This window comes from Anopheles gambiae, chromosome 2 (genome assembly GCF_943734735.2).
Source record: "Anopheles gambiae chromosome 2, idAnoGambNW_F1_1, whole genome shotgun sequence".
In the NCBI taxonomy this organism is placed as follows: domain Eukaryota; kingdom Metazoa; phylum Arthropoda; class Insecta; order Diptera; family Culicidae; genus Anopheles; species Anopheles gambiae.
The window spans coordinates 17,434,094-17,456,532 of record NC_064601.1 but is presented as its reverse complement, the minus strand read 5'-3'; the positions used below and the strand labels follow the sequence as shown (position 1 = coordinate 17,456,532).

The window sequence follows — 22,439 nt, the reverse complement described above, 5'->3', positions numbered from 1 at the left end:
GTGAGAGAAAGAGAGAGAGAAAAGAGCTTCGCCGGTGGCGAAGTCCTGTAAGCAGCAGAAGCAAGAAGCTCCTAAGGTCGATTGCTTCGGTTACCGCGTGCAGGAAGCGTAGAGCGTGTGTTGTGCTGATTGATCCATCCATTTTCACATTCAACTCGAACGGCAATGCACATGGAGCGAGGATGGGGGGGGGGGGGGCGGTACAAACCGTAACGGAAAGGGATTTAGATGGGAAATCATTCGTAAGTCGGTGGTAAACGATGAAAAGTTGTTTTGAACGATGATATCTCCGTCATGCCAGGATCGTTATCCTTTGTTGTGTGTGTGTGTGTGTGTGTGTGTGTGTGTGTGTGTGTGTGTGTCGGTACCTCCATTTCGCTTCGGTTCCGCTATGGCGAACTGGTTCGTTGATAAGGCTGACACACACACACACACACACGCGGCGGCGTACAGTTCAATTCGCCAAGCTAACGATGGCCATTTTACAAGCTGTTCGCTAGTGAGCTGTGCAACACAAGGAAAATAAATGTAATTTTCTTTTTTTTTCTTTGTCATTTTAACTCGTCCATCGTATCGTCCCGACATATAGCAATAGTGACCCACGACTGGCAACGTCGCGTCTTGATTTTGCCGACTCTGTTGATGGTGCTGGAGAACTTACGCCCTATCTTGGAACTGACACCAAAACATGCGTTTCCCTGTTGAGCAAGATATATATATATAAACACCGCCAACAGTACGAAGTTATTCTTGGACGGATCCGTACTATCACTATTTTAACCTAGAAAACATTCGGTGGAAACCTGAACTTAAAACCACCGCTAAAAGTTTGTAATTAAAAGCTTATTACGTATTCTACCACTTTGGATTCGTTCCGGCCCCTTCAACCAGCAGTACTAGCAACGGGAAGGATGATGATCGTTTTCAATGGAAGGTGGTGCCACTTCTCGGCATTTCTCGTTTTGGAACCGGAACGCATCTGTGAGTGCAGCAAGTTTCTCAATCCTTTTACTTACCAATTACACACACAACTTTCTGCTGCTGTATTTCTGGGCAAATAAAAGCGCAATAAAAACAGGCTTTGAGCGGTTCATTTTTTTTTTTACTACGAAGAAGGTATAAAACATTTATTGCTAGGTAACAACACCACATACACGCGCCGACACACCGTACGCTATATCTACAAACTCGTGCAGGGCCGTCGTCCTTTCGCCAAGCGGGACGTGACGCGAGACCCCCCCGAGAAGCCCTAAACGGGAAGTATCAAAAACCGACCGAAACCGTTTGTGCTCGGAGTTCGTGTGCTTGCGTGGGTGAGTGGTTGGGAGGAGGAGCAGGAGGAGGAAAATGCAGCTACAGCTCGCTGTGGTCCGGACCGCGGCCGGTACCGGCCGCGTACTAGCTGTTCGGCTGCCAGTGGCGCGCCTTCAGCCCGTACCGGCACAGCAGCACCTTGCGGAACGCGTCCCGGAACGCCTTGTTGAAGATGGTGTAGAAGATCGGATTGACCAGACTGCTGGCGTACCCGAGCCAGGTGACGAACTCGAACACCCACTGGTCGATGTTGTCCTCGCAGTGCTTGCACACGCTCGGCAGCAGATTGAGCACGAAGAACGGGGCCCACAGGATGACGAACGTGAAGAACACCACGCCGAGCACCTTGGTCGCCTTCTGCTCGAGCCGGATGATGCGCCCGTGGCGGGAGGAGTTGCGCGAGATCATGCTCGAGTTGCGCGAGTGGTGCGACCGGACGGCCATCGTCGTGGTGGCCAGCGTCGGCACGGTCGACGAGGCGGCCGCCACCGCCATCATCGCTACCGCTGTGCCATTGCCACCGCCAACAGCGCCACCGCCGCCGCCGCCGCCCGTTTGGTGCTGCATCAGGCACGGCGAGGAGCTGTTCTTTTTCGGCGCCCCGCGGAACATGGTTTCGCCGGCGCTGCCGCCGCCGCCGCCGCCACCGCCCTCCAGTGCCGAGTGGCGCAGGTTGATCGACCGCCGCAGCGACACGCTCGACGGGCTCGCCTTGGTCGGCGTGAGCAGCAGGGAGGTTCGCGCCCCGCCAAAGCTCGAGCCGCGCCGCTGGTGGCGCCGCTGATCCCACGTCACCACCGAGATGCCCTTCGGCGCGCTGCCCTTCCGGCTCGGGGACGCCAGTGCGGAGGCGGGCAGGGTCGACAGGCTGCTCGAGATGGATCGGGTCGGCTGCGTCGTCACGTTCGAGCCGGAGGAGATGGAGATCGTGCTGTACACGAGGCTGTCGCCGTTCGATGCCGCCCCGCCCATCGGCCCGAAGTCGGTGCTCGTCTTGACGATCTTGATCTCGGCCGGGCGCAGGTACTGCTGCCGGCCGGGCGCACCTTCGCCGAAGAACGGACACTTGCAGGGCGGGGGCAGCTTTAGGGTGGCCGCCGTCTGGCTCGGTGCCGCCAGTGGATGCGCCTGCCTGGGGCCGGCTGGATTGCTGCCCGCGTCCCGGCCCTCCCGTCGATCGCTGGTGGCCCTGCTGGCGGCGGCTGGCACGCCGTCCAGCCCGGCGGCACCGGGTCGGGCCGAGGAGCCGTGCACCGATCCCCGGTCCTCCCGGTCCCGCAGCTCGTACAGCACGTCCTGCATGAACTGCTCGTCCACCTCGATGTCGTCCGATGCGGGGGGCGGCAGTGCGTGCGGCAGGCTCTTGAAGCGCTTCCGCACCAGCCGCACCGGGGGCGGCGTGCCCGAGTTGCGCCGCGCGATCCAGGTGGAGGTGGAGCTGCGGCGCTTTTTCGACGGCACTGGCGACCGCACGGTTACCATCGTGACCGGCGTCGGCGCATGCTTTGCGTTGGCTGGCTTTTTGCTGCGGGTTGAGCGGGTGGTTGGTCGGTGAGGGGCGAGAAGAAAAGCAAACAGAAAGGGATACGTGAAAAGCGGGTAGCGAAAATGGTGTGAAAGGAAAAACCGCAAGAGCTTTTCGTGTGAAGCGTTCAATGAACGCGATGAGCTACTTCCCATCCCCTGTCTTCCTCCCCCTTTCATCCCCCAATCAATACACCACCGGGAGGAGAACAAAGGCAGGATAATCGAATTCCCTTATCAAGCATGATGAATTTCACCAGCAAATCAGTAGCTTTTTTAGGTGTTTTTTTTTTTGTATTTGCTGCGGGAGACCGAAAAAAAGAGCGTACGCTTGTACCGCCGATCGGCCCACATCATCCACAAGAACAACCCCATGCACACATACATATTTTGGCAAGAAAATGTTATTACACTCATAACGGCGTAGCCGCGCACGTCATACACCGCGCGTCCGGGTGGTGGGAAACACAGGCACAGCACACAGTCAAAACCATACCAATGCTGGCAAACTTGTTAACCAGCGCCAACGAATTGAATTTATCGAAGCAACGATAGCTGTAATGTAATACACTTCAGCGCCTCGTCGTTATCGCCGCCCCACGACATGACAACACGGAAATGTGGGAATGCGTGCCGAATTGGACGAGAGAGCCGAAACGTCTGCGACGCCAGCTTTGCCGTGTCCGCTGCCCCAACCGGAGGGAAAGGTAAATTTATCATGTTAAGGATGATGTAATGAATTTATCGTCTGGTAGGAAGGGGCTAGCAGCAGTACCCAAAACGGAGCAGCAGCAGCAGCATTTTCTCGGTGTCGCATGTCACTTCAAAGTCTCGACATAAAGCATAGACGATTCCAAACACACTCAAACCATGGAGGACAGATGTTGACAGATGAACAACTCGCTGCTCTGATGTTGTTGTAAACATTGCTCATCCCCCCCCCCCCCCCCTGGCACAGCGGTAGTTTTCAGAAAACACTCAGGTGTGTTTATCAAACGATCCCAGGGCCGGTGGAATATATCAATTTCCTGGCACCCGGTTCGTAGAACACTTGAGCTTTCATCGTGGCACATTTATGTAGTGGCTTTTCAACCTCAGACCGAACTGTACCTCGGTCATTTACTGTTCGTCCGACACCGAACCATTAAAACGAAAATGACACCAAACACAGCGGCTTCACACACACACACACACACAAACAGGGAAAGGGACAATTTATAGCCCAATGTGTGCATGTTTATTCAATGTCCTCCTTTCCACTACAACGGTCAGCGCTACGACGACGGCCCATTGCTGTGCGACGTACGACGAAAACACGCCACAAAGCCATCGGTTGCCAGCGCCAACCGTGCGTGAAGTGATGACATACGTAAAAGATTGCTGAAAATTCCTCAACTCAGCATTAATCTTACGGCATCAGTCAACTTTTCGGTGTGCTTTTGTGCTGGCAAACGATAAGCCTTTGCCGGTCGCGTGGCATCGCCACTGTTCGCTGTAAAGGCTGCGGAAAGGAACGAGGACGGGACGGCAAGGAATGCGACAAACATGAAACGGAACTTCCTTCACGTCATCGCCAAAGTAAGACAGGGTTGGGTTTGGGTTTTTTTTTTTTAGTATCGGGGAATCCAGGGACGAGCCAAATATCAAACGTTCATGTATGTGCTGCCGTTAGTCATGTTACTCTCAGCTTCGGGGTTTTTTTTCTTGTCTCCCCAAGTTATCAATCCATCAGTCGGGGTATCGGTATCGTGTATATAAGTCCCTAACTACCCCGCTGTGGAGAAGCAGTTTTCGTTGTTTTTTGCTTGCTGCCATTCAATTTCTTAACTTTGCCGTTCATCCATCTTTGATTTGCGATAAAATCCTTCTTAGAGCAAAAAGGGAATGGCTTTTATTTTATGGCTCAAATCCGCTAAGCTCGAACGTTGTCCAGGTTCCTGGAAGCGCTTTATTGGTGCCAAAGGGTGGAAGGGTTCAATGAGGTAGAGAGCTAACGATTAATCAATCTACTACACGCGTCGTCGCTGTACGCGTACGCGTGTTCTCTAGGACGATTTTAGACAACAAAGTTTTTTGGGGCGATCACGACACGCACGACCCTCCCGTCGTGCGTTCAAGCCTCATACGGAGCGTGGCCTGTATTGAATATCTATGACTAGTCTACTATTCTGTTATGCATTCTGTACTGGAACCTGTCCTGTCTTAGCTTCACGAACAACTACGACGATAGTACTTTAGACCAGTTTGTCTGTTTAAACTTATTCAAGGATATCAGATTAAAAACTAAACCTTCCTACCGATGATCTGAATTTCGTGAACAGATCATATCTAAAAGTATCCGACATACAGTCCTAGTTACTAACACATTCCAGATTACAAACTCAGAGATCATTCAGGAAAGTACGTTGAAGTGCTTTCCGCGCATTACAAGCATGTCCAACCGTTGCCAACCAGTGTGCTAAGGCACGGATTTCTCATTAAAGTACTATTATTAAGTACTACTAACTCTACTTTAGTAGTTAAGTTTAGGAAATCAGAGTTAAGTTTAATGACATTTTAATGCCGCACAATTTGGTTGAAACAGATTCGTTTCTGTGTCCGTGCTTTATTTAAAAACAGCATACATTTTAACACATACTGTTACCGCTGTACAGCACACTTGAGCGATTGCAACAGGCACATACCGGATTCGTGGTTACATGCGATCAGAGGTTTATGTTGCTGTTCCGTTCACCTTTTACTAGGTTTTACTGTCGAAAAACATATACCAAACAATGAATTATGTTCATGCTCACATTGGGAAGGTTAACCAACTAACTCCTGAGGTTTCCTCCTACTCGTAGTTACATACGTCCTACCAATTACACCACCTATTGTTCCTCCTCCAGTGAAGCCAGTGAAAGTTTCCCCCACTTACCGAAACGATTCCTTCTCACGTGATGGCTCCGGCGAGCGCGAGCTACCGTTCTGGCCCGAGTTTCGATCGCTGTGCTGCGCCACCGATTCTAGCCCTTGGGAAAGTTTCAACATCTCCTCGCCGAATCGCTGCATCGCCGTCATTGTAATCGAGCTCGGTTCTGGAATGCTGAAAACAAAATACATTTGCTTGCTGCACCGATGAAGTTGGTTTACAATGTATGGAAGAAACGCGTGCACACGGTAGTTTGTGCCTTGTACGCTTTGCTCCCCCGTTAGCAATGCAATAGAAGTCAGTCAATACTTCTATTTAATATATTATACTTCTATTATATTAATACTTCTATTACATTAGCATATTATCTTACCTAGACTCCAGCAGCCAAAGGTCGTGATTGTCCAGCGTGGAAAGCTCCGTATCGGTGGAGGCGGCCGAGTGTGCGTGCGGGTTCTGGGCCGCGGGCAGACTCAGCTTGATGATGCGCTTCCAGGTGTTGCGCCGATCGAACGCGGGCGCTTGGCCAAGCCACCCGCTCGACCAGCCGCCCCCACTGCCGACACCGCCCAGGTTTTCGCTCTGCTGTGCCAGCAGCCGCACGGTCAGCGTGTAGGTGATCAGCATTACGCAGAGCGGTATGTAGAAGCACACGATCGAGCCCACGAGCTTGTACACCGGATCCGGTATTTGGCACGTTCCGTCCACCAGCACCGACGCGTGGTTCTGTGGGCAGAAAAGAGCGAGCGAGCGATGGTGCCGTTGACGTTGGTTGGTACAAACCGGAACGGTTGCGCTTACCTTGGAATACATTAGACTTAGTGGCAGACTCATCGCAATCGACAGCAACCATACGAAGCTTATCTTCAGCACGACCCGGCGCCGCGTCTTGTTCCGGCCGAACTTCATCGGATAGCGCAGCGACAGGTAGCGATCGACCGAGATGGTGCACAGGTGCATGATGCTAGCGGTGCAGAACAGCACATCCAAACAGATCCACACCAGACAGTACTCCGAATCCAGCGGAAAGTGCCCTGCCAACATGGGTGGACGAAGGTTGCGATGGATCAGTTCAAACCACGGTTACATGATCGGTTTGCACAATGACTCAAAAAAAGTACGTTTGATGAGGTAAACCATTCGCAATTTGCTTTGGTTGATGTCGATTCAATCCTATTTTCAACTACGATTTGACGTACAAGTTGCCTTTAATTACAAATGTATTTCCTTGTTAGTCTTCTTTATTTCAATTTATTTGATGGTTCTGTGTTTGTTGTTACTGAATAGCCTGCCTCAGGCAGCTTCCTTCCAGCAAGCATCACAATGGGTGCGCAAGTGATTAAAACGATCCGCTTCCTAGTAATTGAAGCACTGCCTGCCAGTGTACATGTACGTGTTACGTGTATGTTTCTGCTCCTGCATTACGTAAAACGTGTTTCATCCTCTACATCACTTTCAATGCATTTGAAATCAGTGAACCATCAAACCATCAGCCAGCGACGTTTCGAGTAGGAGTGGAATTTCTCCGGTTTCCCAGTTGAAGGACCCGTCAGCGTACTTTTATTCCACGAATTCAAATATAAATTGATGGCAGAATTTTTGTTTTCCTCAACAAATCCATTAGTATGAGACTTCATCCTCTGCTGGCTGTTCGCGTGAAGAAAGCATTATAAATAAAGCGAAACACACGAACCTGTAACCGAAGCGGAACACTTCAATCGAAACTATTACTCATAATGGACCGCCCAAAATATAAAGAGTGCCAACAAGAAAAAAAAAGTTAGTCTTCACAATGCTGGAGCGTCCAAAAGTACACGAAATTGATAAATAAAGTGATGAGCAATTTCGGTGATGATGATCATCGTCATCATGTTCGGAAGAATGCTGATTAATCTTGTTTGATAAATAGTTTATCGATACTCAACGAAAGTTTCCCCCCGAGCATTTCCCTTTTCATCGTCTGTTTCTTTCCATTGGATGGATTTGCTTCGTGCTTTCTTTTTTCGTTTGTAAGAGTGAACAGTGCGCAGCGAGTGCCGTGGAAGTACGAAAACTTAAAGCTGAAATACTTAACGCGACACGGTAAAGTTGCCCATCGGACAGGCGAACCGCTCTCAACTTTGTCGCAACGGTGGGTGTGTGCTAAGTGTACAGCGGAGTTTTTGAACTTAGAACTAGGCAAGGAATGTCGACAGCAACCCCGAAAAGGTAATTCGGTGCAACAAATTCAGTGCTAAGTTCTTCGGCATGGTAGGGGCGGACAATTGGTAGCTTTGTCGTTGTTGACACTCAAAGTGGGAGCAGATCACGTCAGCAAAACGGGATGCTGCCTCACCAGATCCGGCCACAAGACGCTCAGAAGCTTATTAATATTCATTTCGGCTACTGTTTGTTCGATGTTCCGTCCTTAGGCTTGACACGTTACCTTGTGACCAAATAGTGTCGCTTGACCGCTCAATCTTCCTACTGCCAGGTTTCTGCTGCAGTTTGCGCAAGCCACAGGTCCTTACACTCCTTCCTCTTTGTTGACAGAACAACTGCTGTCGGGCTAGACCTGAGTCTTGGCTACCAGTGACTAATAGATTTCCTATTGCAAGATAGCCAGTCCCAAACATCGGACCATACGAGTCTTGAACCCACGACGGGCATATTGTACAGTTGCGCAAGCGTCGAGAATGCGATGTATATGACAAAGGCTGTTCTCCGCGAGTAAGACTTACTTACTAACCCGGCATTAGAACCGCTTTGCGCTCTGTGCTTCGAAAACAGCACACGGTTTCGTGCCTTCATCTACGAAAAATACGTAAACGTGTCACATATTTTAAAATGCTTTTTTGTAATGTAGTCAAATGGGCAGCTAAAAAGGTTTTGATGTTAATTTCCTATGATTCAATTAGGAATGCTTAAACTCGAACATTCCAGAGCTGTGTCGAAGTATCATTTCCAATAACAAAAAAACACACACACACATACATACACCAGTGTAGGAGCATTCAATCACGAATGAAATCAATTAGCCTAAACAATCCATCCAATCAACCGATGCGCTTTCGCAGCGCTGCGACCTGCTGCAGCCAATCGCCCAGGGGTTCATTATCATGTAATAACTTTAAGTGTTAAAGGCAATTTAATTGCCATTAGCACGCCAGACGCCGCATCGTTTGCCTCATTCTCAGTGTGGAACAGTGGACGCTTCCGGGCGCGAAACATGTCCACACTCACACGCGACTCACTGGTGGAGTATTTGGTTTCAGTTAATTTCTCTGCAAATATCGAGCAGCCCGATCAAACAGTCATTCCCAGCTATCTCGGTTTGACTCTTAGCCGAGCCGAGCCGGGAAGGCTGATAAAGTTCTCACTTTGCAGGTTGACTGGTTGGCTGGTGCTAGCCATACTGTTGTGCGTTTTTTCTCTCTCATTTTGTTTGCCTGGAAACATCATTAATTAGGAGCATGCCACAACCCGAGAAAAAAAACAATTGCTCGTGTAAATGATTTCAGCAGTTTCGCTAGCGGCCACACCGTACCCCGGCACGGAAGCTACGGCCAAAACCGTTCATTTCCTGTCTCGCGGGAAATGTTTGTTTCTTCTCCTTTTCTTCTGCTTCGCTCGAACGGGATGAAGGCGTGAAAATATGAGTGTGCCTGTGTATACATGTGGGTGTGTGTGTGTGTTTGTGTTTGTGTGTGTCTCGGTTAGTTTCTCATGTTTTTTTCCCCTCCCCCTGCCATAGCTTCCGGACACAAGCTTCATCGGAAATCCGCAGCAGCTACCCATGCAGAAGGCGTTTGTGGGTGAGGGTAGCTGGAAGATTGTGGCAGGATCATTCCAAGTAAAACCATTTTTCATCCTCTCCCGCCTTCTGCACGCGTCCGCAAGCCGACTGCCGGGGCTAGGGGCTTGCCGAGGTGTGTAGAGGGGCAGGCGTGGAGACCATCAAACACCACCTGCGATATACTTTCAACAACGGGGCGCGCTGGAAGATGGTACAAGCGGAAGAATAACACCATCCAACACAATCCTGCGGAACCAGCGAACCACCAACCGACCCACATACATCGGCCTCGTGTTGGGTGCTGCTCTGTCGATGATAAACAACGCCAACAGACAGCGGCGAGGCGAGATTTGCCTGCCACTGTCAGTCAGGCGTTTGACAGGATCCTGCCTAGTCCGGAAATGTCTGCCTGTGTGTGTGTGTGTGTATTGTATGTGTGTTTTGTTTTCGTTTCTTATCCAATGTTTTACGGCAGTGTTTTTTGCCCACCCAGCCAGTGGGCTGGGTGGGCGTAGTAGGTATGCTGTGGTACTCCCGTCTGTCACCACGGGGCGACCGGGGCCGAACAGAGCGGATGGTACGGGGCAAGTGTACTTGACTCGGCGTTTGGTCCTCCCTTCGGTGCCGGCTATTGACTGACGGTGGCGGATTGCCTTGTCGCATGTTGGACAAAGAAAAGGACCAACGGTTCCCGCACGGGCTGAGCAACCGTCCGACCAATCGGGCCGGAAGGCGTCCGTGTGGAACCCGGTGTATAAATATTTCATGATTCGAATTTACATAATATTATTCGTAATGCTTTCCCCGCCCGACGGGTTTAGAGAAATGTGGAAGCGAGTGTATGTGACGGGGTGAGGGGGGGAGGGGGTGGGAGGGAGGAAGGGGAAGATGTAGGATGCAGGGAAGATGCTAGCGTTTGGAGCGCGTCACACACACACACACACACACGCACACGCCGTCCGAACGAGATCATCTCACGTTTGCAAATTCCAACGCCATCATCCTTGCTCACCCTTCCCTTCGTATCTGACTTTATTGTGCCCACGTGTGTTTCCTGCTCCTCCCACCGAAGAGTGAATAGATTTTAAACAACATACTGACAATTGTTTAACACCTCTGTCTGTTTGGTGGCTGGTGGGTCGATCGCTACAGGTCGGTTCCGTACGAGTGTGTCGCGGGACTGCTGGAAAATTGCACACTCCGGCCCGCGGGTGATGGCGGTTTTTGTGCCCGGAGCAGAGATAAACAGCTGTGTGTGTGTGTGTGTGTGTGTGTGTGTGTGTGTTTCGCTGAACGTTTTCGAAGCATTAGGTGTACGTCTGTGGGACGCCGGTTGTTTGTTGTGTGCCACGGTCGCAAATGGTAGCTGTCGTGGCTTAATCCACGTTTGAAATCGTTTTCAAAACCAATCAACCAGCAATCTAGCGCAAGTGACCTTTTGGCTGAAAAAATAAAATAAAATAAAATAATTTTCTATACCATGCCCCTCACTTATTCGCTCTCGCACGCACAACAACAGTGATAGATTCTGCTGCGGGGAGTTTTTCAGAATTCCCATATAAATATATATGTTCTGTTGGTTGCGAAAAAAGATTACGCCTAGCGTAATGAGCAGAGTAGCGAAATCATACTCATACTAACGGTAGTTTCATTCAGCACTAGTGCAGCCTTTGATGTGCCATGCTGTAGCCTGTTTGATAAACTGTTGATGTACTCACATTTAAAGTGTAATTTCAACATTGTTTCCCTTGTGCCAGTACTATTGCAAGTAGCGTGTAACGCCTCAACGCATTCCAAATTGCATCGACGTATTGAGCAGTTGTGTGTAGCAAATGTACAATCAGCACTTTTTTTCCAATGTTGTTCAATTTATACAGGACGTACCGGTGCGTGAGGTTGAACCACAGGCGATCGATGAAAACGATCATGAACCAGCAGCAAGGCAATAAAACATAACAACGGGAAAACAGCTCGAGCTAGCGGTTGAACGCTTAAATTACTTAACTAACTTTATGCTTGTATGACTGTTGTTTAAAAAAATAATCGTAAACATGTTTAGCGGAATTTGGGGCAAGTGTGCCATACGGGGCAAGAGTGCCACCTAGCATTTTTCCTTAAAAACTTTAGTTTAATGATCAATTGTGTATACAGTTGGTTCCTTTCCAATGACTAGGTATACTGAGCCGAATTACATATAGACCAATCGATATTCCCCATTGTTTTGAATTGATTTATATTGAGTTTCAAAATTGAGCTGAATATTATAATTTTTTAATCCAACCAAATAAGCTCTCAAAAATCATGCGAACAATCAACCGAGAAAATATTTACACCACCGTATAGCTGAGAAAACGTGAAATTTTTTGTGGGGTTAGTTGAAAAAAACTTTCTGTTTGTCACTGAAAAATTCAATTTCAAAAAAGTTACAACTTTTGGGGCAAGTGTGCCATCTCTGTTTGGGGCAAGTGTGCCACCATCTTTCATAGGCGCGAGCTGTCAAAAATGTAAACATTGTTGTAGCGTGCTGCGGAATGGTGCGCTATTGTGAGCGGATTCCACGCCAGAAAAACAGAACAGTAAAAAAACCATATTGTGGTACAGTTGGTGGTCAAAAAGGGTTCATTGGTGACTAAATACATGTAGGAATACATACACTAGTGGTACAAACGTAATAATTTCCAATTATCTAAGAAATACGGTTATTTTAACCAGGTGGCCGTCTTGCCCCATACGAGTGGCACTCTTGCCCCATAGCCCAAAAAACAACGTCTTTTTGGACCCTTTTTAAAACGCTTCAAAAACAATTTTGTTTGCACGTTTTTCAAGCGAAACTCATTTATAAGTGAGGAAATAGATGTAAAATGGTTATGAGATTTAAATCGGCTTTTGAAAAACACGTTTTAGTGAGTTATAACTTGACATGCTTAAGGTGGCACACTTGCCCCAAGTTCCGCTACGTCAAATGAATTGCTTAGATTATAAGTGTGTGGAAGAACAAATAGAAAATTCGCTGTAGGTCGTGTTGTTTTTCACGACACTTGTCGTCGAGGTCTGGATTATTCTCGTCCTTGAGCTTTGCCCTTGCACGTTAGCGTCGATACTGTTTTTCTACTGATCGTTAGCTCAAACGACAAGAAAAGTCGTTAAAAGAATGACTAAGCATAACATACCTTCAATGACCGGTTAGCACAATAGTTTCTTTTGTAAAACTATTGAGCAGCTGCACTGAAAAAGAATCAGTAGAAAATTATTGCAATGAGAGAAAAGGATTTCATACTTTCATACAACGCCAAAGCGATTGTGATTTTAATGCATAATCAATAGTGTAAACGTGCATCATATTAATAGTCACGCAGCTAACGTAGTAATATGACCGTCCTGCCGGATGGTGTCTCATTGATTCTTCTCAGTTGTGGTTCAGTGCGGTATTTCGGTTTAATATTATTAGCAGTACCGTTTAGTATTCTAAACATAATTTATAGTAGATCAAGAAAATTACTTTCGATCTACTATTGCAATCAACTACGAATGCCGTTGAATCGATTTATGCTTATCGAATGAATCGATTTATGCATGTAGAACAGTTTCTACAGATCGCGTGAGCATAACTTTTGTCTCATACAGAACGAGAGAAATGCTTCCACTGGGAGGGACAGGAGCCTAAAGTTTTGCGCTTCCCAAATGTGCGCCGCATTAAATAAACTGTTTGGATTCGTCTCTTTTTTTTCATTTATTTCTATAATACTTTTTAGACCACGCGTAACAATGGACCCCCCCATTTTAATTTCCTCGATGCGACCAATGGCCTGATCATCTCGTTGTTATAAGCTTATATCTGGGTCGGGGTGTTTTTTGTTTCCTCTGCTGCTGTTTATGGTTACACCTAAACCCTGTGTGCGGTGGGTATGCAACGATGCAAAAAAAAAAGACAATAAGAACAGCGGAACTCATTGAACTTTGGCAGCTTAGCTGGGAGGTAGCGACCGAAGGTTAAAATCACAATCGCCCGTCATCGTCGGGACATCACGTACGGCACGGGGGAAGCGCTAGCCATTGTGTAACGGTACAAAAGTCAGCAAAAAAAACAAGCAAAAGTTCCACAAATGAAGCTTTTTTTTTGTTTGGGCTGTACTGTGTTTGCATCACGTGATCATTCATGGAGGGAAAACCTTTTACGAAGGTCAGACAACGCGAAGCCGTTGGGGATGGTTTCGATGTCCTATAAAAACATTCACCGCAGAGATAGAGAGAGAGAGGGATAGAGAGAGAGAAAGAGAGAGAGAGAGAGAGAGCGAGAGAGAGGGAGAGAGAAAGAAAAATGCAAAAAAAATAGCGAACAGCACCGACACATCAGGAAATCCCCAAGTCATCACGAACCATAAAAGGTCACCACTAATAAGGCACATCACCTCCCTGGAGGGAAGGTGGAGTAACGTGGAACAGTGGAAATGTACCCTTGCTGTGGAAATGGGCTGCAAACGATGTTCAACACCCGCGACGAGGGATTGCAAAACTTGTGTTTTGATCGCAGTATCGCACACACCCAAGGCAATGGAAGCCACATTTCCCATTTAGGGCGATCCCGTTCTGGGCCCTGGAAAATTGTATATGAATGCAATTAACCGACCGTCCGCTTAGGCGAGGGTTGCTTGCGGGAAGCAATGGCCATGGTACACTTCTACTGAAGAACACATACTCATATGCCAGCTCCGCTTTCCTGTAGTAGCAAATTCTATTACACAACCCCTTGGGCCTTTCGCTCTGGGAACTTTTGGGACAATCTGATGAACCCGATGGACACATCATGCAGAAACCACTCACACACACACACCTAAATTGCCAAATTTCGATCGAATGCCTATTGGTGTTGTTCATTTTCCCATGCTTCGGAGAAGTCCAGGAAAAACGCTTTTCAGTTCACCTCTATCAACAGCTCAATCGTTGGCGTAAAACTTAGTCATGGGTAAGGTGTGGGTTTCGGTGCGAATGTGCCACCGACTGCAACCAGCTATTATCCTAATTGGACGCTGTTTGTATGGAACCGAAACGCATCGCAGCAGCCAACGGAGTTTCTCTATATCTTTCTTGCCCAATCTTTCTCTCTCTCTCTCTCTCTCTCTCTCTCTCTCGCTCGCACAAACGACAAAATTCAAAACCATTTTGTTAGTAAGAGCTGTTGTGCACTTTCTATCTGTTGAGTTTGTTTGTGAACGATTAGTTCCCATTATGGGTTGTTTCCCCGAATCATATGTGATTGAAAATGTTTAAAAGCAGTATAGTAAGTATAGATACCAAAAGGAAACACGATTTTCCAATACACGAACCAATCAAATAAAACTGCTAAGATAATTTGTTTTTGTAACTTTAAAAGCACCGTTTAAAAGCGCATCGGTTGTGGTTACGCTTGTAAAAACTCCGTACTAACTTCGTTGATACAATTATGCACTATCTATGTGCCTGAGTGTATCGCACAGGTACAGTCACTAGTCAATAGCAAGTCTCTTTTCGCCCGATTGTGGAACGTTTCAACGCAGTGACAAGATGAAAGGCCCTTTATCAGTGATGCCCTGCTAATGGATGCACAACGTGGTATAGGCACCATCGTACGGACAGCTACATCGACACCGAACGTCCGCATAGGAAACAGAGGTTTAAGCTTTGGGAAGGGGTTTGATCTATCCGCTCGTTGGCACACGTTGAGGATGACTTCATAACAACCACCCACACCGCCCATAATACACGGCAAGCGGCTGCCGTGGCGCGCATCACAAATCACAGCAAAAGGGGCCAACAATTGACTACACAACAGTGGTCCGGCTTACCTTTCACCAGCGTTAGGATGCCCAGCGGCATCACGGACAGTGCGACCATCAAGTCCGTGATGGCGAGCGACATCAGGAAGTAGTTGGTGACGTTCTGCAACCGCCGCTCCCAGACGATGGCGAGACAGACGAGAATGTTGCCGGCGGCCGTACCGAACACGAGTATTATTGCCAGCAGGGCCCAGTAGTTGTGCAGCGCCAGCGACGACCCATCGTCCTCGTCGTCGTCCGCATCGATCCGGTCCGGGCCGAGGCCGGCTTCGGCTCCGGTCCGGTTGTCGATCGGGTTGCCGGTGAAATTAAATTGCTTCATGTAGCTAACGTACCCGGTGTAGGCGGGCGGGCGGACCAAACCTCCGGCCAAACCGCGGACGCCCACGCCAACGGTCGCACCGGCCAGCGTTACCGTCGCCGTGCCGGAAAGATGCGGGCTCGGAAACGGAACCGACGACAGTCGGACAAATTGTACCGGCTTTCTAGATGACCAGAGCCACATTTCCACCGGATCGTCATTGTAGGGGAAGCGTCCCATGATGCATTGACGTGGCGTGTGGCGAACCTCTAGCCTTCCCTGCACATCGATCCTGCTGCGCCAGTGGAGTTATCGAACGGATCGCTTCGTCCTGCTGCTAACCACAGTGCACTCTACCCACGTATTTGCGATGTAATGGCCGTCAGCCGTAGGTTTGATGACATCCTGTAGAAATGTAGAAAGGAAAATCAAATCAATTATTTGTTCGCCCCAATCATAGAGAACTCCACAATTGGTGCAAGTGTAAATTTGTATAGCGTTATAGAGCGTTAGAGACAGCACGATGCAAACGATCAATCGGAATAGTTAATCTATAGTTTATTTGAATTGCGTATTATTTCCTGTTTGTCTTTTGCTATTTCTACAGCTTATGCCTATTAAATAGTGTTGAGCTCTCGCTGGGTTTCTGGCCAAAATGGTTATTAAATTCCGTTTAGTTTTGCCTCATGATTTCAGGGAATAGTCAAATAACTGACAATGCGGTTACAATTCCAATAAACTTTTGGACCGTCCAGAAGAACGCAAGGGATATGGTAGGCCCAAAATATTGGTAGCAAGTGTAGAATAGTAAGTAACTAAGCAAATAAACAAGCGAAAACATTCTCCTACCACTATGATTGACAAATAAGCTGTACAAACTCAACATGAAGCTCACAGTATTTCTTAAAGTGTATTTAGACCAGCTAGTCTCGTCCCATACAAATTGACAACTAATTTCGGAACAAAAAAAAAGCTCCTTTTCACAGAATGGGTGCAATGAATTTCCATAGGAACGGTTCGCTTTTCTTAGCAACACATACGTAGTATACATTGGTGTCCTTATCGACGGCATTATTTTGATACAATTAGGAAATATTTTACGTGTTTTTGAAGGAATTTTATTGAAAAGAGCGAAGAGTTTAAGAATGTTTTTGTGTATTCGGAAGGTTGCCAGAAAGCTTTTTTCGAGGAAAAGTTTTCACCCGTTCTGTCAAGAAGTGACGTTCAAATTTTGTCTTAAAAAACAGTCTTTGAGGCCACCTGGTCTTCATAAACTTACATGGTATTACTTACAAGGGTTTTCCATGGTTTTTTGTTGTTGTTTTTTTAAATTCCTCCAAACATTTTTTTGATCCGTTCTCACGGTAATGGGCGTTTTACAAAAAAAAAAAGTATCATTTGTATTGATTTGCAATGGATGCGATTCCAACAAAATCGTGTAAACGATCCAGCAATACATGGGAAGCGGTGAAAAAATCATGACGCGAATTCAAAAACTTTCGGAATTTAATAAATAAGTCCTGCGAAACCCTGCATTCAATGCTAGTAAACGCTAGGTAGTTTTACCTATAAAATACAGACATTCATGGTAATAAACTCCATTATGGGAGCGACATAGCAGTAGACAAAATCTTATTTTGCTCGGTAAAGTTGTTTGGTACATTTTGTTGCGAAAAACATTAGTCTTCGATAACGTCAAAACGTTTTCAAATTGTTTATTTCTTGTTAGCTCAAAATAACATTAAAAATTCCTGCTTATTTGCAGATTGTACTTACATTTACATATGGTACATTTATCATACATCAATGAATGCCTCAATGCAGGGTATGACTCACCCAAAACAAATCAGACAAGAGTCGGTACCGGTAAAAAGTTTAATATAGAGGTTATAAATACAACACCCCAGTAAAGCAAACGCCCAGCGGAGTGCACCATGCGCAGGTTCACGCAACCAACACTTTATGCGATTGTTAGCAACACGCTTACGTTTCTATCCCCGTTTCAGCTTTACAGCAATACGTAAAGCTTTCCCGATGGAGCACTGTTCTCTCTCCCTCAGCGACTTTCCAGCACTGTCATAATGTCAACTAATAAATCCTACTTCACCCGTACGCGGCGTGGCCGATCAGTCGCATCTGCCGTCACCTCTCGACGGGCGACGGGATTATTTCGTTCGCCCCTTCCCACCGGCAGCCTCGTGAAGCGGCATCTTTTCCGTGCTCAAAAGTGACACCATTACCCTGTCCAACTTCCTGCCCTTCGCTTCCTCCCCCTCCCCCTCCGGAAACCGCAACGATCTCCGAAAGCTATTAGCGATTAATTTGATGTTTCATTTCACCCACCGCCGCCGCTCATGCTCTTCATCCGCTCACAAACACGCTTTTACAGGCGTACGGGACGCCCTGTTTGGTAATGCGGCCGCTTTGTACGGCACGGTTGTGCGTATGAAATATAGCACCTGCCCGGAAGGGTCCGGAAAAAGGGTCGCCTGCCGATTATTGGATCGCCGTTTATGGCCATCCCCTTTTCTTTGATGATGCTACCCTACCCTCTCCCGGGGGTGGTGTATGTGTGTGTGTGTGTTTGTTTCTCGCTCGATCATCCTGCTCGTTCCGGCCGCCCCGCAGGTGGTAAACCAGCGCATTAGCAGGCACATAGCAACCATGCGACCAGCCCCAGTATAAATGCATCATTTCTCGCTGATGAACAACGCTCATCAGAGGGTCACGGTTCTGGTCGCCCCACCAGGGTTACAGCGGCAGGTGCACGATGGGGTAGGAGGAACCAGCCAGTTTGGCAGGACACAATACGGAGCAGTCCATTCGGGCGGTGCTTTATTTGAGTGAAAGCGGTTTATTTTCGCTAAGGGTACGATTGTCACGGATTGGCCGTCAGCTGCTGCCCCCTACCTGCACTACCGTTCCGAAACACCCATTGCGGGAATGAATGGGTTATTTACGCATCCATTAGCAAAGCTCCCGTGAACACTCGGGTTCGGGCTACCTTGCGCGAGGGAGCCATTGGTCCGACGATGGACGACCCTCTTACCGCAACGAACGAAAATTTGTCCATTTGTTTATTTCGGCCATCCGTTTGCTCTCGCTACAAAAACAGTCCAGCTTCTACCAAATGCACAACTCGTGTTAGAGCGTCGTTTTTTTTTTTTTTTTTTTTTTGTTGCAAAAGTTGATAGGGGGTCAGAAGGGTTTTGTGTGCAGTAGTGTTCGTGGAAATTTTGTTTCCACACATTCAATTTGCTCATGTGTTGCTGTGTACATCGAGTAAAGCAAATAATTAAAATGGGCTCAACAGTAGCATTCTGGCCGACCAACACTATGATACAAAGGTTAATTTTACAGTGGAGAGTCAGGTAGGTGATTTTTATTTAACCCAATGTGAGTTACCATGGAATCTTTTTGCATCTATTTTGAGATTTGTCCCTCTTTTTGATGACCTTTGTTGAAAAGCACCGCACCGCAAACATACATGCGATAGAAACAGTAAAAAAAATCACCTAAAAGTAGCAAGAATCACCTGCAACAAAAGTCTTTCCTTTGGAAGTAAAGGAAGCACCACATAATGAACCCATTTGGCGTAAACACACATCATAAGCTTCATTAGCATTGGGGCACGAAACGCCCTCCTCGTCCATTTACAATGCCCTTCAACCGTGTAGAATTGAGAGTGGTGCCTAGCGGCACCATGGAGATGATGGAGAAAAGAAAACAACATAATAACTACTTCACAAGTGTTATCAACAGGCGTTGCTCTTGCTTCAGTCATGCAAGGCTTCCTTTACCTACCGGGATGTGTAATGCTGCGCTACACCGTGTTAATAATCACAGAAATGTTTTGCACCGTTTTCTGCTGCCATCTTGGCTTGCATTATTTCCTACAGATCCTTGCTGACGGCTGGGTTCGAAGTTACCCGAAGCGCAAGATGTTGTTGCATCCTTTATATTGAGTACTGGCTGTAATGGGTGCACTGGCCTGTACGCCGTCTCTTAGCGAAAGTGCGCACAGTTTATGATATGGTGCTCCCTGGTATGGTGCGTTTTGCTAGTAGTTTACAACCGGATATGCTCGCTCGCACAAAAATTTTGCGCGGCTACGTTTCCGGGATGCTCGACTGCACTGACAACATTCGGTAATGAACTGAAGTAATGGTAAAATGTGATGAACTCTTTTTGTTCATATAGCGAGTTACAACAAACACTCATAATCACTATGTACAACTTTTGAAGGAGACGCCTAGTACTTATAATGGTGTACAAGTATCGGAATATTCCACATAACTAGCATGAAGAAGGAATGAGTTTTTTTTTCAATTTACGCTTGTTTAACACTTTTACCGTTATAGATGGGCCAATATGGGGCAATGTAGACACTTCTCTGCACGCCAAATATCCAAAACTAATGCGTGTAACATGAAACTTTACTTCGCCTAACGAGACGTGTTATTGTTGTTGTTGTTTTTTTTTTCGTCCTTTAAAAACTAGCCGTTTTGCAAGCCAACGAGAACAGCCAACAGAACTGCAATGTTTCATAATTTATTCTCAAACTTTAAACATAAATACTATACGGTACACTTCTTTTCAATCAATCAATCAATCATAAGTTAACTCTTTATGAGATACATTTGCAAAGTTAAATGTTTCACCATTTCGCCATCCTCACTCGCGAATAGATTCGAGATACTTTATTTTTCTTTTCTTTTGTTCATAATTTCAAAACAAAAACCAGGGAACGCTTGTACCACGCCGCAGTTTTATAGCTCGATGGTTAGTTTTCCATTTTCCCCGTACAGGTCCACTGGAGCGACAGACGGAAATCATTTTAACCGTAAAATTGTACACTCATCGCTCAATGGATGGTACACACGCGCGCGATTGGTAACGATCGTATCACATTGCCACGAAGTACTGCAAGCGGTGCTCCACCCGCTCCTCAACGCATACGCGTAGCTCGTGGCTTATCATACACCTACTCTCCCTAGCACACACACACACACACACACACACACACACACACACACACACACACTATGCAGCTCTCACCCAGTTCCCGGGATTCGTGCTCCGATGAGAGCTGTGGTGCAACTCGTAGCAACCGAGCAGAAATGCATCAGCGAAATGCATTTCTCCCAAACACCAACTAGTGAGAGCAGACCACACACATACACCCACACTAACGGCAGTGTTTTGTTGAGTGTACGAGCTGCACGGTTTTTTCTTTGTGGTGCCCGATGGATTGGCAACACGGTATTGCCCCAACGGTATTGCCGTGCTGTGAGATCCTCCAAGTCAGGTTGTGTCTTCTTTTGTTAAATTCTCTCGAGACTTTTCGCTGATCAAGCTGCTGGGTGTTGGGAGGAGGTTTTGGGGAATCTAAACGGATGTTCACCAGCGCACCACACTCTTCGCTCTATGTTGCATACTGAGCTGAAAACTGCATTCGCGCTATACACACAACGCGGTGAAAGCTCACCGAAACTACTTCATCTGTCGAACTACCCAAACAAACACACGCGCACATACACACGTATACGAAGAGGCGGGAAAAGCAAACACAAGCCCCAGCATCGAATTTTCACCTCATGGCACGAGGCTCTTTACCACCCCCTGTACATGTACTGCACTTTCCACGAGGATTTCTATACCAGACCCTGCAGCTCCTACTGCTCATTCACATTGCCACATTGCCACATTTTTATTCCATTACACACACACACACACACACACACACACATCAACCACAATCCACAAACGAACGGAACGGTGAGGGAAAGCATTTTCCAATCATTCAAATGCGGCCTTTAAGCTGCTCAATAATTCAGACGGCAACGCAGGCACACAGACAGTAACTGCACGGGATGTGGCACGATTGATGGAACGACTCATGTGGAAAGCTTCGAATGAATTACTTAAACACTAGCTAACGCACACACACACGCACATACACATACAGTCTCAGACAAAAAGCTTCAAAATAGGAAGGAAACCGTTACGATGAAGCTACGGGGAGAACAGGTTGCTCTCTACCTTTCCCGGGTGGTTACAGAACAGGAGACACCCGTGTCGCTGGCGCTTCGGACGCAACTGAACCGGGATCGGGCTCTGCTTCGCTGGGCGGCATACATTTGAAAGCACAGAAGCACACGCCGCTCCCGAGCGGCGCACGAACCGACATCGGCTCGGATGAACGCGCATTATCCTTCGCGAAACGGTTTGGTCGCGCGCGCCCTGTACTACGACCCGTTGCTTGCATACTTTACGGCGCACGGTGATTCACTCGCTAGGGGTTGGAATCGTTCTGGCAAGCTTTTGTCTACTCGGGATTCGGTTTCATCGTTTCACCCCGCTTGGCAAAAATGCATCTCGTGCATAAATTAATGTGTGTGTTTGTGTGCCTGAGAAGTATTAAAAAAAAAAAACGGAACTGGAACAGCGTACGCATCTTCCCGATCATTACTTCCGTCGCTATTGTTTTGTCGCTGCACTAGTTGCCGGGTCCGTACTTGCCTAGACTTCGGTATGGCTGTTCCGCTAGCGGGTGTTGTCTTAAAATGTAACGCTTTACAAGGGCGAATGGCTGCCAACGACAGCATCACAGGGATCGGTGGACGCTTTTGTCAGGGTGGAAAGGCAAGAGCTGCCGGGGTCTGAGTGCTGCAAAAATGTGTTTGTGTCGTACTCTAATAAGATTCTCATCGCTCTGGTCGGTAAATCGAAACGACGCTATGCTGTGCAGTTTCTGTGAGGGGTGGCGGGTGAAACAATCTTGAAGATTATTAAAATCTC

The 22,439-nt window shown here is 47.4% G+C and overlaps 1 protein-coding gene across 8 annotated transcripts; it reads right to left on the bottom strand.

Annotated features, from left to right (window-relative positions):
- Positions 1-1,086: 1,086 nt before the first annotated feature.
- On the bottom strand, positions 1,087-21,765 carry LOC5667641 (uncharacterized). 8 transcript variants are annotated; one of them, XM_061645069.1, is made up of 7 exons: positions 21,681-21,765; positions 19,443-19,934; positions 15,347-16,043; positions 6,551-6,783; positions 6,123-6,475; positions 5,756-5,923; positions 1,087-2,839 (listed from the first exon to the last, which is right to left on the bottom strand). In XM_061645069.1, the coding sequence occupies exons 3-7, from the start codon at positions 15,876-15,878 to the stop codon at positions 1,399-1,401; spliced, it is 2,727 nt and encodes a 908-aa protein (XP_061501053.1). In that variant the 5' UTR covers positions 15,879-16,043; positions 19,443-19,934; positions 21,681-21,765; the 3' UTR covers positions 1,087-1,398. The 8 variants fall into 8 exon arrangements, with proteins under 8 accessions (XP_061501053.1, XP_061501050.1, XP_061501055.1 ...); XM_061645066.1 differs by having other exon boundaries at positions 21,605-21,748; XM_061645071.1 differs by having other exon boundaries at positions 19,443-19,794; positions 21,605-21,745.
- Between the last annotated feature and the right edge of the window lie 674 nt (positions 21,766-22,439).

Excerpts from the sequence above, each read along its gene's own strand:
- LOC5667641 (XM_061645069.1), bottom strand. The coding sequence starts at position 15,878 with ATGGGACGCTTCCCCTACAATGACGATCCGGTGGAAATGTGGCTCTGG. Across the intron at positions 5,924-6,122 it reads CTTTGGCTGCTGGAGTCTAG|CATTCCAGAACCGAGCTCGA; the intron begins GTAAGATAATAT and ends TTTTGTTTTCAG. Across the intron at positions 2,840-5,755 it reads CGTGAGAAGGAATCGTTTCG|CAAAAAGCCAGCCAACGCAA; the intron begins GTAAGTGGGGGA and ends CTCAACCCGCAG.